Genomic DNA, 15,257 nt, shown 5'->3' on the forward strand with positions numbered 1-15,257 from the left:
TACCTTACACATTTTGTACACATTTATTTCACAAATATTACAAAGACATATATAATAACAAGGTTATAGTCATGATCATTGTTGTGCGGTAGGGGAAGGAGTCTGTTCAGGGGCAGAGGGCGGAGTCAATGTATCTGAAACGGCTTCATTGGCTGATCCTGTGGTCACCTCAACCTGTGGAGGGAGAGCCAATAGGATTAAATCGGCAGTTCAATAATTAAGCATGAATAGATACTGATAGAGATTCTTAAAAGGGATATTTCACTTTTTAAAGGATCACTTTACTCAAAACATATTTTAGAATTTTGTTCATTAGTCAACTGTTGATATGGACCCAAACAATTGTGCACGTCAGCAGAAAAGATTTGAGATACTGTAGAAACCTTTCAGTAAAAATCAAAAAGAGAGATCAGGATGGGTTTTAACTCATTTTGACTTACCTAGGTGGTGGTGTTTCATCCGAACCACTCAAAATAATGTGGAGCAATGTGAAGGGGGAAGCGTAGGGGGAAGCGTGTGCACATATGTACCTGTAGCTGGAGGGGCAGTGAGAGCCCCTGGGCCCGGCGGTGGAGACCCCACTCGCCCTCTCCTAGAGGGTGGATGGCGGTGACCTCATACTGAGCGCACAGTCCTGTCCTGGCCACCAAGGGGCCCCCACTCAACAGAACATGGTCTCCACACCTAAGAGACAGACAGATAGGAGGTGAGACAAGTGTGTGTGTGTGTGTGTGTGTGTGTGTGTGTCATATGTGTATGAGAACACAGTGAAGATGAGTGTGTATTCAATAAGGATGTCAATAGTGTGTGTGAGTGAGTTCTACCGCGGTACAGTTCCTGTAGCTCACCTGTAGAGCATCACTGTGCCTTTAGGACTTTGTGCTGACTTCTCCTCCATTTCCTCCTGCTTACACCTGCAAACACAGACACAGCTAGAACACTGGAAGAGAGAATACGAAACAGAGTAAAATAAGTGAAAAAGAGCTATGAAAACATGGAGGAAAAGGGATAGAGGGGAAAATATTGCAAGAGAAGAGAGGTTTCGAAACTGGCTTTGCCAATAGGCTTTCAGGCCAGAAAAATGCTAGAACGTAACAAAAAATACAGCACGTAACAAGCTGCTACACGTTCTCAGTCCTCCGACAGAGGGTACTGATGGCCAAATTCAATACCTTTGCATTATTTCGGTTTGTCTTGTATATTTTATCCCCCCAAAAATGATACAATTGAACAACAGAGGGTATAGAAATAAAGTACCTGCTGTGAGAGAAGACCTCCAGGGCCACAGGGGACGCCACCTCCAGAGGCTCCCAGGGCAAGTCCCGATGGATCAGCTGCTGAGCACCACGCGTCAGAGCGCAGGGACTCCTGGGACACACACACTCTCAGGTCATTTCACTTTGCTCAACACGCATGTACCGTGGAGTCCAAAATGATTGACACCCTTGATAAAGATAAGCAACAATGACTGTATAAAATAAATAATTCAAATACTGAGCTATATTGTATGCAACATTTAAAATATATATTTTATACCAATACAATTTTTTCTCTCTCAAAAAAGGTAGGTGTCAAACTTATTGACACCCCTAAAGATTCTTATGAATAAAGTAGTCAAAGTTACGTAATTGGTCCCATTTTCCAAGCACACAATGACTCCACAAACTTGTTGAATGCATTTGCAGTTCGTTTTGGTGTTTTGGTTGTGTTTCAGATTATTCTGTGCCCAATAGATATGAATAGGTAAATAATTCATTTTGGAGTCACTCTTTTTGTTAATGAGAATAGAATATGTTTTTAAACACTTCTACAATAATGTGATGGCTACCATGATGACGGATATTCCTGAATGAATCGTGAATAATGATGATTGAGAGGATCAAAGATCATACCCCAAAGACATTCTAACCTCCTCTGTTACTGGCAATGGTGAGAGGTTAGCATGTGTTGAGCATATGATTTTATGACCCTCTAACTTTCTCACTCATCATTATTCACGATTCATTCAAGATTATCCATAATGATGGTAGCATTCAACATTAAATGTAGAAGTGTTTAGAAACAATCTATTCTTATTTATAATAAATATGACTCCAAAGTTACATAATACATTATTTACCATTCATTTCTAATGGAAAGAAATGATCTGAAACAACCAAAACAAACTGCAAATGCATCCAACAAGTCATTGCTTGCTAGGAATACGTGATCAAATATTAAACTTTTGACTACTTTATTTATACAAATCTTTAGGAGGTGTCAATAATTTTAAGCCCTACCTTTTTAAGACACAAAATCTCTGGGCAATTGTATTAGTTTCTTTTAGCATACAATATAGCTCAGTATTTGAATTATTTATGTTCTACAGTCATTATTCGGGCTCCCGAGTGGTGCACCAGTCTAAGGCACTACATCTCAGTGCAAAACTCGTCACTACAGTCCCTGGTTCGAATCCAGGCTGTATCACATCCGGCCGTGATTGGGAGTCCTATAAGGTGAACACAATTGGTGCAGTGTGGTCTGGGTTTGGCCATCATTGTAAATAAGAATTTGTTCTTAACTGAACTTCCCTTTCTTTACAAATGATTGCTCTTTATCAAGGGTGTCAATCATTTCGGACTCCCCTGTATGCACACGAACACAACAGAGAATAACAAGCGTATGCACACACCAGAGATTAACACACATATTTACACACACACCAGAATATAAACACACTGACCTCTGAAGGGTTCCAGGCGTCTAACTGAGGATCCAGCACCACATCACAACAGAATGCTCCTGAAGTTACTGCAGAGAGAGATTACATACATTATATACACTGTGTACACAAAACATTAGGAACACCCTCCTAATATTGAGTTGCACCCCCTTTTGCCCTCAGAACCGCCTCAATTCGTCCCGAAGCCACTCTTGCATCGTCTTGGCTGTGTGCTTCGGGTCACTGTCCTGTTGGAAGGTGAACCTTCACCCCAGTCTGAGGTCCTGAGATCTCTGGAGCAGGTTTTCATCAAGGATCTTTGCACTTTGCTCTGTTCATCTTTCTCTCTATCCTGACTAGTCTTCCAGTCCCTGCCGCTGAAAAACATCCCCACAACATGATGCTGCCCACCACCACGCTTCACAGGAGGGATGGTGCCATGTGACGCATTCAGTCTTGGTTTCAATTTTGGTTTAATCAGACCAGAGAATCTTGTTTATCATGGTCTGAGAGTCCTTTCGGTGCATTTTGGCAAACTCCAAGCGGGCTGTCATGTGCCTTTTACTGAGGAGTGGCTTCTGGCAACTCTAACATAAAGGCCTGATTAGTGGAGCGCTGCAGAGATGTTTGTCCTTCTGGAAGGTTCTCCCATCTCCACAGAAGCATTACAAGCATTTCCCTACACCTGCAACAGCATCTGCTAAACATGTGTATGTGACAAAATGTGATTTGATTTTTGAACTCAGGAGCTCTGTCAGCCTCCCTGACCAAGGCCCTTCTCCCCCAATTGCTCAGTTTAGCCGGGCGGCCAGCTATAGGAAGAGTCTTGGTGGTTCCAAACTTCTTCCATTTAAGAATGATGGAGGCCACTGTGTTCTTGGGGACCTTCAATACTGCAGAATTTTTTTGGTAACCTTTCCCAGATCTGTGCCTCGACACAATCCTGTCTCGGAGCTTTACGGACTATTCCGTCAACCTCATGGCTTGGTTCTTGCTCTGACATGCACCGTCAACTGTGGGACCTTAGACAGGAGCTTTTTGCTACCCTTCCTCAAATCATGTCCAATCAATTGAATTTACCACAGGTGAACTCCAATCAAGTCGGAGAAACATCTGAAGGATGATCAATGGAAACAGGATGCACCTGAGCCCAATTAGGAGTCTCATAGCAAAGGGTCAGAATATTTATGTAATAAGTTATTTCAGTTTTTTCGCTTTGTCATTATGGGGTATTGTGTGTAGATTATTCTAATCAATTTTAGAATAAAGCTGTAACATAACAAAATGTGCAACTAGTCAAGGTGTCTGAACACTTTCCCGAATGCACTGTCTATTGCTGAGTAGAAACACAAGAAACACCCCAATCCCCATAGGATTCAGTTCCAATCTGTTAACTAGATGCCAGTCATTTCTTGATGTGTTTTTATGAAAATGGTAGGGAAAACATGGGTACGAGTGTTTCCTGGCATTTACCTAGCACCTCTGGGACTCTGAGTAGCTCCACAGAGAAGTCCTCTTTAAAGGAATCCTAAAGGACCTGGCCCAGGAGGGCTGCACACGACCGCCAGTATGCCCAAGGAGGAAGAGGCCACACACATACAAACATAAACCATCAGCCAATCACCACAGTCACGTTAGTCTGAGACCAGTCAGTCACCACTGCCAGAAAACCACCACTTAGGGGGCAAATATGTCTGGTGTCAAAAGTTTACCGTATAGAGTATCTATGGCCCTGTACACTACATAAATGTTGATCTTACCTAGATACGGTATCTCATAACATTAGAATGCAATGACTTGACATTAAAAAAAAGGGGTACATTATTTTGCTTACTTTAACCTAAAAAAAGTATTGAAACAAGTCAGAATATCTTAAAACAAGAACAATTATCTTGATGCATTTTCTGGGTGAGCCAAATCAAGTGACTGCATTTTCTGGGTAAGCAAAACAAGTATTATATATATATATATATATATATACACAGTGGGGAGAACAAGTATTTGATACACTGCCGATTTTCCTACTTACAAAGCATGTAGAGGCATTCTATCATAGGTACACTTCAACTGTGAGAGACAGAATCTAAAACAAAAATCCAGAAAATCACATTGTATGTTTTTTAAGTAATTCATTTGCATTTTATTGCATGACATAAGTATTTGATCACCTACCAACCAGTAAGAATTCCGGCTCTCACAGATCTGTTAGTTTTTCTTTAAGAAGCCCTCCTGTTCTCCACTCATTACCTGTATTAACTGCACCTGTTTGAACTCGTTACCTGTATAAAAGACACCTGTCCACACAATCAAACAGACTCCAACCTCTCCACAATGGCCAAGACCAGAGAGCTGTGTAAGTACATCAGGGATAAAAGTGTAGACCTGCACAAGGCTGGGATGGGCTACAGGACAATAGGCAAGCAGCTTGGTGAGAAGGCAACAACTGTTGGCGCAATTATTAGAAAATGGAAGAAGTTCAAGATGACGGTCAATCACCCTCGGTCTGGGGCTCCATACAAGATCTCACCTCGTGGGGCATCAATGATCATGAGGAAGGGGAGGGATCAGCCCAGAACTACACGGCAGGACCTGGTCAATGACCTGAAGAGAGCTGGGACCACAGTCCACAGAAAACCATTAGTAACACACTACGCCGTCATGGATTAAAATCCTGCAGCGCACGCAAGGTCCCCCTGCTCAAGCCAGCGCATGTCCAGGCCCGTCTGAAGTTTGCCAATGACCATCTGGATGATCCAGAGGAGGAATGGGAGAAGGTCATGTGGTCTGATGAGACAAAAATAGAGCTTTTTGGTCTAAACTTCACTCGCCGTGTTTGGAGGAAGAAGAAGGATGAGTACAACCCCAAGAACACCATCCCAACCGTGAAGCATGGAGGTGGAAACATCATTCTTTGGGGATGCTTTTCTGCAAAGGGGACAGGACGACTGCACCGTATTGAGGGGAGGATGGATGGGGCCATGTATCGCGAGATCTTGGCCAACAACCTCCTTCCCTCAGTAAGAGCATTGAAGATGGGTCGTGGCTGGGTCTTCCAGCATGACAACGACCCGAAACACACAGCCAGGGCAACTAAGGAGTGGCTCCGTAAGAAGCATCTCAAGGTCCTGGAGTGGCCTAGCCAGTCTCCAGACCTGACCCCAATAGAAAATCTTTGGATTGAGCTGAAAGTCCGCATTGCCCAGCGACAGCCCCGAAACCTGAAGGATCTGGAGAAGGTCTGTATGGAGGAGTGGGCCAAAATCCCTGCTGCAGTGTGTGCAAACCTGGTCAAGAACTACAGGAAACGTATGATCTCTGTAATTGCAAACAAAGGTTTCTGTACCAAATATTAAGTTCTGCTTTTCTGATGTATCAAATACTTATGTCATGCAATAGAATGCAAATTAATTACTTAAAAATCATACAATGTGATTTTCTGGATTTTTGTTTTAGATTATGTACCTAAGTGTACCTATGATAAAAATTACAGACCTCTACATGCTTTGTAAGTAGGAAAACCTGCAAAATTGGCAGTGTGTCAAATACTTGTTCTCCCCACTGTATGTATGTGTGTGTGTATATATATATTTTTTTTTTTACTTCATTACCTCAATACACTAAAATTCTCAGCACAGTGACTTCAGAAATTATTCACACCCCTTAACTTTTTCCAAATTGTGTTGTTACAGCCAGAATTTAAAATGGATTCAATTGAGATTTTGTGTCACCAATTATCCACACAATACCCCAAAATGTCAGAGAGGACAGAATTTAAAAAAATAAGTATTCAACCCCTTTGTTATGTCAAGCCTAAATAAGTTCAGGTAAAAAGTCCAGGTAAAAATGTGCTTAACAGGTCACATAATAAGCTGCATGGACTCACTGTGTGCAATAATAGTGTTAACATATTTTGGAATGATTACCCCATCTCTGTACCCCACACATACAGATAATTGTAAGGTCCCTCATCAAGTACAGAATTTCAAACACAGATTCAACCACAAAGAACAGAGTTTTTCAATGCCTTGCAAAGGTGGTTACCTATTGGTAGATGGGTAAAAATAAAAGTATTAAATCACACTTTGGATGGTGTATCAATACACCCAGTCACTACAAAGATACAAGCGTCCTTTCTAACTCAGTTTCCGGAGAGGAAGGAAACCGCTCAGGGATTTCACCAAGAGGCCAATGGTTCTTTTAAAACAGTTAGAGTTTAATGGCTGTGATAACAGAAAACTGAGGATGGATCAACAACCTTGTAGTTACTCCACTATACTAAATGACAGATTGTACAGAATAAAATATTCCTAAACATGCATCCTGTTTGCAATAAGGCACTAAAGTACTACTGCAAACAAATGTGTCAAAGAAATGAACTTTAGTTATGTTTGTGGTAAATCCAACACATCACTGAGTACCACTTTTTCAAGCATCGTGGTGGCTGCATCATGTTATGGATATGCTCGTCATCGGCAAGAACTAGACAGTTTTTTGGGAGATAAAAAAAAATCCTAGAAAACCTGGTTCAGTCTGCTTTCCAACAGACGCTGCGAGACAAATTCACCTTCCAGTAGGACAATAACCTAAAACAAGTCCAAATATACACTGGAGTTGCTTATCAAGACGACATTGAATGTTCCTGAGTGGCCTAGCTAGAGTTGACTTAAATTGGCTTGAAATCTATGGCTAGACTTAAAAATGGCTGTCTAGCAATGATCAACAACCAACTTGAAAGAGATTGAAGAATTAAAGTATACATGGGCAAATATTGTACAATCCAGGTGTGCAAAGCTCTTAGAGACTTACCCAAAAAGACTAGTGATGCACCGATATAACATTTTTGGCCGATACCAATCTGACATTTTCCTTGCCAAAAAAAACAATACCGATAACCGATATTATTATTTTTTGCTGTCTTTTAAGCATTCTATTACAGTTAAATAGTGAACACACACACACGGACGAAGCAGTCTATGGCACTGCATCTTAGTGCAAGAGGCGTCACTACAGTCCCTGGTTCGAATCCAAGCTGTATCACATCCAGCCATGATTAGGAGTCCCATAGTGCAGTGCACAATTGCCCCAGCGTCGTCCGTGTTTGGCCGGGGTAGTACCTCATTGTAAATAAGAGTTTGTTCTTAACTGACTTGCCTAGTTAAATAAAAGGTTACACACACACCACACTGACCAAAAAGTTATTTTGTTGGCATTTACGTATGTCCCCATTACCAGTAAAACATAATCAAAACCTATTTCTTTCACATACTTGTGGTGCTGTTTCGTTGTTCATTTGTTCAGTCATTTCATTCTCAACCAGGATTTCTATGGAACGCCTTTTGGGTCTTTGCTATGGAACGCTGTTTGGGTCTTTGCGTGTCAAATAACACTGTTTGACGTGTCAAATAATCTTGTTGACCAATCAGGACATGAATATGACTGCACGTCACATAATAAAAAATGAATGAACGCATTCAATGAAAATTGAATGAACGCACAATCTGTTTCAGTAGCTATATAGTTAGCTAACTAACTATATAGCTAGGTTTCATCTAAAATAACCCTAATTTATAAGACTGTTCTTATTTGATTAATGGTGATCGTACCTATCTATGTGAAGCTAGCCACAACACGGATTAGCCACAATAGTGGACTTTGCGGTTAGCCTTCAAAATAAAAGAATGGCATAATTCTACTATTTGTATTAATTTGCATCACAGTCAATGAAATACTTTTATTTTGAAGGCAAACCGCAAATTCCACTGTTGTGCCTAATCCTTAATGTTGCTACCTTCACAACACGTAACCCGGTCCGGTCGAGCCGCACTAGCCAGATGAAGCTAGCTGGCTGCTTATAAATGTTAGCTTTGGGCAACAGGGTTAAGTAGCTGGCTAGCTATTTATTTTCATGAACTGAAGTTCAATTTCAATAGGCAAACAACAATACTTACTCACAATGATTCCTAAATCATTGCTAAGAATAATGAAAATGACTGCAGTTTCTACTGGTCATTGTTTTCATGCTGGTTGTGTTGATGCTAGCTAGTTATCAAGCTAAAGATAGCTACCCCAGAAGTTGCGGTCGAACAAATTATGCTTTATTACCAACGAGGTATTGTAAACACATCGTTCGTGGCCGGTGTTTGCAGACTTTTTTGTATAGCTTTGACAGTGCTACTGTGTCTTTTTTGACACGCAAAGACCCAAACGGCGTTCCATAGTATGTCGTGAAGCTAATAGCAGTGACGCTATTACTGTGTAAATCCGGTAGGGCAACATCTGAAAAATAGCGCACTTGGTAGTGTGTACCAGTGCTCGACCAGTCAGCGAAAGCCAACATCACCCACGACAGAGAACGGTTGATTGTCAAGGGCAATGGATTCCATTATCTTGGCTTTAATGGATTTCACCTTTTGAGTTGTCTCGCTGAAATGTTCTTACTCTTTCAAATGACTGCCCGACTTGTTGACTGCTCGAGCCACAGAGCAGACATTGTGGGCTAGGTTAGGAATGCAGTGTTGCACGTGTAGAGCAAAATTTTACGTGGCGTCATTACGTCATGTACCTACGTTATATAGGTATGCACGTCAGCTTTGACATCGGTTTTGCACATTGGCATTAAACTAGACATCGGCCGATACCGATGTTGGCATTTTTAGCTAATATCGACTGATTCTGATATGTTCACCGATATATCATGCATCCCTAAAAAAGACTCACAGGTGTAATTGCTGCCAAAGGTGATTCTAAGACATATTTACCCAGGAGGTAAATTTACCCATTTGTTTTTTATACTTTGACATTACGTAGTATTTTGTGTAGATCGTTGATATTCTTTTACAATTAAATCCATTTGAAACCCAATTTGTAACCCAACTAAACTTGGAAAAAGTCAAGGGTTGTGAATACCTTTTGAAGGCACTGTAAGATTTTAAATGTTTGCAGTGTAGATCCATCGTGGTGAACACCTCTGTTCATTATTATCTGTGGTTCTGTACGCTCCAGGGTGTAGTTTCCCCTTAGTACAGATTGAGAATCAGCTTCTCTTCTCCCAATCCTAACCTTGACCATTAGTGGTGGAAAACCGGAACTGATCCAATATCAGCGTCTAAGGGCAACTTCACCCTACACCGGTGCTATATACCTCAGTGCATGTATACCTATATCTGTGGTGCTGTGTTGTACCTGGTTGACCAGCAGTGGGTCTGTGTCTTTGAAGGTGAGCAGGGAGAGGGAGCAGGATTGGGTGAGGGGCTGGTGCAGGGGCCAGGGCTTTCCGTCTACTAAGGCCAGGGCAGAGCTGGTTACATACCACTCTGTCAAGTCAGAGAGAGAGAGAGAGATTTAATATGATTCATACTATAGAATTTTTCTGACTTCCTTGACAAAATCAAACAGCATACAGACAATCCATGTATGAAACGTATTCCACACACTGGCTGTGCTGTATTAAGTATGCTGCTGTGCGGCACACAGATAAACCACAGGTACTGTTCCTGTACTCACGGCGTGCACAGCTGTGTGGCGTGGACACTCCCTTGCTCATGACGAGCAGGGTGCCCTGCAGACCAGGTATTTGCAAGGTCACCTCGATCTTCTCTGTGCGTGGGTACAGGGCACACTGGCGAGCCTGCTCCAGGGAAAACACAGCGCTGCGCTTTTCACGCACCTCAGCAGCCGAGAGACGCACAGACGCAGCACTGGACGCCAACCCTGAGTCAATGAATTAATGGTGAATACATGATATTACAATACACATTTCCTATGCCTAAACTAGTTTAAAGATTTAATGGATTTCGCCATTCTTTGGTCATCATTGGAATAGTGTTATGGGAACTAGCTAACCCTTAAATCTATTGTCGAAAAAAACGTATATTTAACAAATGTAAACTTTACGTACTGGGCAGTACAACTGCAGTGCCGCAGCCACAATCTGACAGCAAGAATATGGCAACTGATTTTCACAATCCCACATCCTATACACAAATTAGCGATGCAGAAACCCAGATTAGCTATATAAACTCTCACTGCCATAGTTTACAACATGGACATTTGTTAATGATGTCCCCATCCTCTAGTACTGTACTTAGCAACCACCCAAGGTCATTTTGTATACAAGGAAGCTAGCCAATGTTATACGAGTGGCAGCGGTTGTGTGGTCAGACATATGCTGTACTTACAGCGCTGTAGAAATTGGCATACGATACGACACGCCATTGTTGCTTTTGGCGATTAATCTCTGGTACTGGTTTAACAGTAGGCCACTAATGCCGGGCTAAATTATGTGTATTTTACACTGCTATTTTCTCTGGAGTTCGTTTAGACGCCATGCCTGCTTGAAGAGCAACGTTGACTTCGGTCCGGGTAGAATCAATTGTTGGGTTGTTGAGTAGTTCCCATATAAACGCTTGAGAGGACAGTATGTTCCAAAAACAGACAGCAGGTGTAGTTGTACTATGTTTCAGTAAAGCATGAACAATGTTATTGCTAGTTTTGTCTGTTCAGAGATATGAGTCACTGACCAACCAGAATGTTATTGTTGACATCTGACCTAGGCTCAATGCATGGGGATATCTAGCCTGGGGCCTGTTGCACAAAAGTAGAATTAAGACATCCGGGATAAATGACTCAGCTGAGCTCAATGAAGCCAAAACATGTGCGTCCAGGCTTAATTGGTTGCACAAAGACCAAGCCAGGATGAGCAGACACGGATTCATTAAGCCAGGTGAAACCAATCCTGGATAGGTGCGCGCTCACGGCTCACTCAAATAGACCCCGCCACAGATCACAGATTAACTGATTTACCATGGCAACTAGAGCCGCGTACTTTTCCCCGTCGGAAGCACACATCCTCATGGAGGCATACGAGGAGGTAAAAGATATAATTAAGAAGAAAGGCAACACCGCCACAGTGATAAAGCAAAGAGAAAAAGCGTGGCAAAGTATTGCAGACCGCCTGAATGCGTAAGTAGTGCACAATTACACACTCACCGCTCCGCTGAAACATCACAATTACAATTCAAATATTTAATTCACATCTCCAAAAATGCAGTTGTACTGTAATTATGAAACGGTTAAATTTTTTATTGAAATGCACTGCAGATATGAGTGAAATTGTGTAAAGTAACTCCATCACACTGTATAAAGCTATGATACATTTTTTGATATTTTTACTGAAAACAAGACCAAAATACCAAGTAATTTTTTGCAGTGTGACTCCATTAAATGTGTGTGTGTGTGTGTGTGTGTGTGTGTGTGTGTAGATTAAACATGAACGGGCCAAAACGGACATGGCAGCAGGTCAAAATCAAATACAAGAACATTCTGCAGAATGGTATGGTCCCTGACTAATATTTAACAAAGCACAAGCATATATTGTACCCAGAAGGTGCCTGCTCACACATTGTCTGTACTGTTTTAGCAGTGAAAAAGAATACCCACAGACAAGGCACGGGTGGTGGGTCACCAAAGGCTGACCTTACCCCAGCAGAGGACATGGCCTTGGAGCTAAATAAAGGCAGGCCCGTCTTAGAGGGGATCCCTGGGGGGAAAGAGACGAGCATAGGTTCCTCCCAAGATGCCACCCGCTTCATTCAAGGTATGTCCTTCCATCTCTACATGGGATACAACCACATTCATATTGAATCAATTTGGACTGTCTGACTTTGGTTTACCTATTGCCTTGCAGTGTCTGGCAGCACTGTGTTCCTGTTAGAGCCACCAGCACAAGCACCAGACGATGCTGATCCAGTGAGTACTCCATCAAAGGCATACTGTAGGCCTGGCATGTCTTGTCTACTAGCTTCAATATGAATCCGATTAAATGTGATAGGGTGAAGGCCCCAGTGCAGCAGCAACAGCACATGATGGAGACGATGATGAGGAGGAGACCATCTCTCTGGATTCCAGAAGGCATGAGGTATCATGTTAAGACTGTGAAAGTACTATTTACTCTACAATGGTGAGGAGTCCTCATCAAAATCAAAAAATCTAATTTCTTTTACAGGACCCAGATGCTATACAGTGGGAAAACCAGCCTGGCAACATAGTGCGTATTAATAAAAGGACACCACATCCTGCCAAATTCCAGCTGCGCTAATTGTATTGTGTTCACAGAGCTCACAAGCTATCAGAAAGTTGTATGGCAACCACCTCCGGCGCCAAATAGAACTGGCAGACATAGACATTCAGTACAAGAAGAAAAAGATGGAAAATCTTGCACTGGAGTCCGAAATAAAAAAGAGGACAATTAGGAAACTGGACCTTGAAATAAAAAAACTTGAGAGGGAGGTGAGATATGCCTTCAATGTACACTGTATGCTAACTGTAACACAAATGTATTAATCATTATTTTTCTTTCCTCCCCCAGCTCCAAGAAGATGACACAGCTCAAAATAAAAATTAGGTATATTCTCGTAAAGTCAAGTGAGCCATGACATATGAGCTCTTATTGTGAGCACACAGGACGGTGGCATCTTTCTAAGGTTTTTTTTATTTTCCCAGCAATCAGTACAACCAAGTCATCGTTATAAGGCATCGCCCTCTTTTGCCCACCCCCCCAGCACCAGGTGTGGCCACTAGCCTATATGAAGGCCCAAAATTGTGTGTTCCTTTCTGCTCTGACAATGGCATGCCCATTCGTGCGAGATGTGGTGGATGAAGAAGCACTTGTGCTGAGGAGAGCCTTCAGGCGAGAAAGGGTCTTCAGGGACCGGTTGGACCCACTGGCCTTCCCTGATGACCATCTATATGAAAGATACAGGTTTTCTGCAGATGGCATCAGGTATCTATGCAGACTACTGGGTCCCAGGATTAAGCACCGCACTGCACGGAGCCATGCACTGAGTGTGGAGCAAATGGTTTGTGTGGCCTTGCGCTTTTTTGCTAGTGGAGCCTTCCTGTACTCAGTGGGGGATGCAGAACAGCTGAACAAGGCCACAATTTGCCGCACAATAAGGAGTGTGTGTCTGGCTATCAAAGCATTAGCAGATGTCTTCATCTCCTTCCCTGGCCACAGAAGACTCTGTGACATCAAAGAGGAGTTCTATAGGATTGCAGGTAAGAGGATCTACAAATTACAGGACAACTGTTAACACATAGTAGGATACTCATTACTTTGTGTGACAGGTTTCCCCAATGTCATTGGTGCAGTGGACTGCACACACATAAGGATAAAAGCCCCCTCAGGTGCCCATGAGGCCGATTTTGTGAATAGGAAATCCTTTCACAGCATTAATGTTCAGGTGAACATAACTTTTTGATATTGTCCATTGACGAACACTCTGCATTGCCAGTGATGTGCATTGATTGGTGTAATATTCCTCATCTTATGATTTCAGATGGTCTGCAATGCTGACTGTGTGATCAGCAATGTTGTGGCAAAATGGCCTGGCTCAGTCCATGACTCCAGAATCTTTCGGGCCTCTGAAATCTATCAGTGCCTATCACAAGGTAAGCCACACAACCCCTATTTATAACCATCATGGCTGTGTCAAGAATATCACTGTGTTTATGAGGTAGTAATGATGAGATTTTGTGTTGACAGGTGAATTCTCTGGTGTGTTGCTGGGAGACAGGGGGTATGGCTGCCAGCCTTTTCTCCTGACACCTTTCACAGACCCCCAGGAAGCACAGCAGGCCTACAACCATGCCCATGCCAGGACCAGGGCCAGAGTTGAAATGACCTTTGGCCTCCTGAAGGCACGCTTTCACTGCCTTCACAAATTAAGGGTCAGCCCTGTTAGGGCATGTGATATTACTGTGGCTTGTGCTGTCCTCCACAATGTGGCCTGCCTGAGGAAGGAGAGGGCCCCCAGAGTGCCACCAGCCATGGACTGGGACAATCCGGCAATCTTCCCTGATGACGACAGTGGTCGGCTGCTGAGGGACCAATATGTGTTGAATTATTTTAGTTAGTATGTGTGCTTTCAATTTTGGTTAAATATGTCCTGCGGTGGCAGAGGAATTTGGTTTTTTTTGGGTTCGTTTTTTGACGAATTTGGCCTCTTATGATGTTTGTGCGGTATACTGTGTGTAATACAAGGCTGCAGGGAGGCTACTGCATCCATTCATTTGTCTGTTCAGTTGATGTGTATGGATTTGTCCTGCATTTATTTTAGTGTGCAGACATGCAGGGTGTGTTATATACAGACCTTTGAATGTGTATGTATCATTTTGTATAATATGCTTGGATTCTGTGCTTTCCATCTTGTAGAGTCACTGTGACTTCAGTTTCGAAAGGAGCTGATGGTTTACCTGCTTTGTTTTGTCCTTATTCAATAAAGGAACATAATGTTACACATTGTGTTTTTATATTCATATGGAATGTGTATTTGTTTATATGACAGAGTACTAGGGCCACACTGAAGAAAAAGGATAAAGTCATAAATTTATGAGGCTGGTTCTTTCTGCAGAAAAGCTACATATTGTTTTTACAGTTTTGATACTTATGACAATGTGATACTTAATATTCTGGCACATCAGCATGTCTTTGTTTATGAAACCATACTGAAGTACAATTTCACGAAATGCCCCACATCTGTCATTTTAACAACTGTCC

General features: G+C 42.3%; 2 protein-coding genes and 1 pseudogene across 4 annotated transcripts in view; 2 read left to right on the forward strand and 1 right to left on the reverse strand.

Annotated features, from left to right (window-relative positions):
* LOC139532106 (large ribosomal subunit protein mL39-like) lies at positions 1-10,359 on the reverse strand (annotated as a pseudogene).
* The window catches only part of LOC139532102 (MAP7 domain-containing protein 2-like), an 18,714-nt gene continuing 13,756 nt past the window's right edge, over positions 10,300-15,257 (forward strand). Inside the window, exon 1 of the mRNA XM_071329246.1 lies at positions 10,300-10,430. The gene's annotated coding sequence lies outside the window, so the exon portion shown is untranslated. The remainder of the gene's footprint in view (positions 10,431-15,257) is intronic.
* Positions 11,204-15,257, forward strand: part of LOC139532104 (putative nuclease HARBI1) — a 203,731-nt gene continuing 199,677 nt past the window's right edge. The window contains exons 1-11 of one of the 3 annotated variants that reach the window (XM_071329260.1): positions 11,204-11,662; positions 11,962-12,032; positions 12,120-12,296; positions 12,387-12,448; positions 12,531-12,617; positions 12,705-12,746; positions 12,815-12,988; positions 13,068-13,103; positions 13,202-13,756; positions 14,038-14,149; positions 14,244-15,016. In XM_071329260.1, the coding sequence (XP_071185361.1) occupies positions 11,505-11,662; positions 11,962-12,032; positions 12,120-12,296; positions 12,387-12,448; positions 12,531-12,617; positions 12,705-12,746; positions 12,815-12,988; positions 13,068-13,103 (807 nt within the window). In that variant the 5' untranslated portion in view covers positions 11,204-11,504 and the 3' untranslated portion in view covers positions 13,202-13,756; positions 14,038-14,149; positions 14,244-15,016. Of the gene's footprint in view, positions 11,663-11,961; positions 12,033-12,119; positions 12,297-12,386; positions 12,449-12,530; positions 12,618-12,704; positions 12,747-12,814; positions 12,989-13,067; positions 13,104-13,201; positions 13,757-13,825; positions 13,942-14,037; positions 14,150-14,243; positions 15,017-15,257 lie in introns of those variants that run through there. The other 2 variants (XM_071329261.1, XM_071329259.1) reach the window with 2 other exon arrangements.

The sequence above is a fragment of the Salvelinus alpinus genome, chromosome 10 (assembly GCF_045679555.1).
Source record: "Salvelinus alpinus chromosome 10, SLU_Salpinus.1, whole genome shotgun sequence".
Lineage (NCBI taxonomy): Eukaryota > Metazoa > Chordata > Actinopteri > Salmoniformes > Salmonidae > Salvelinus > Salvelinus alpinus.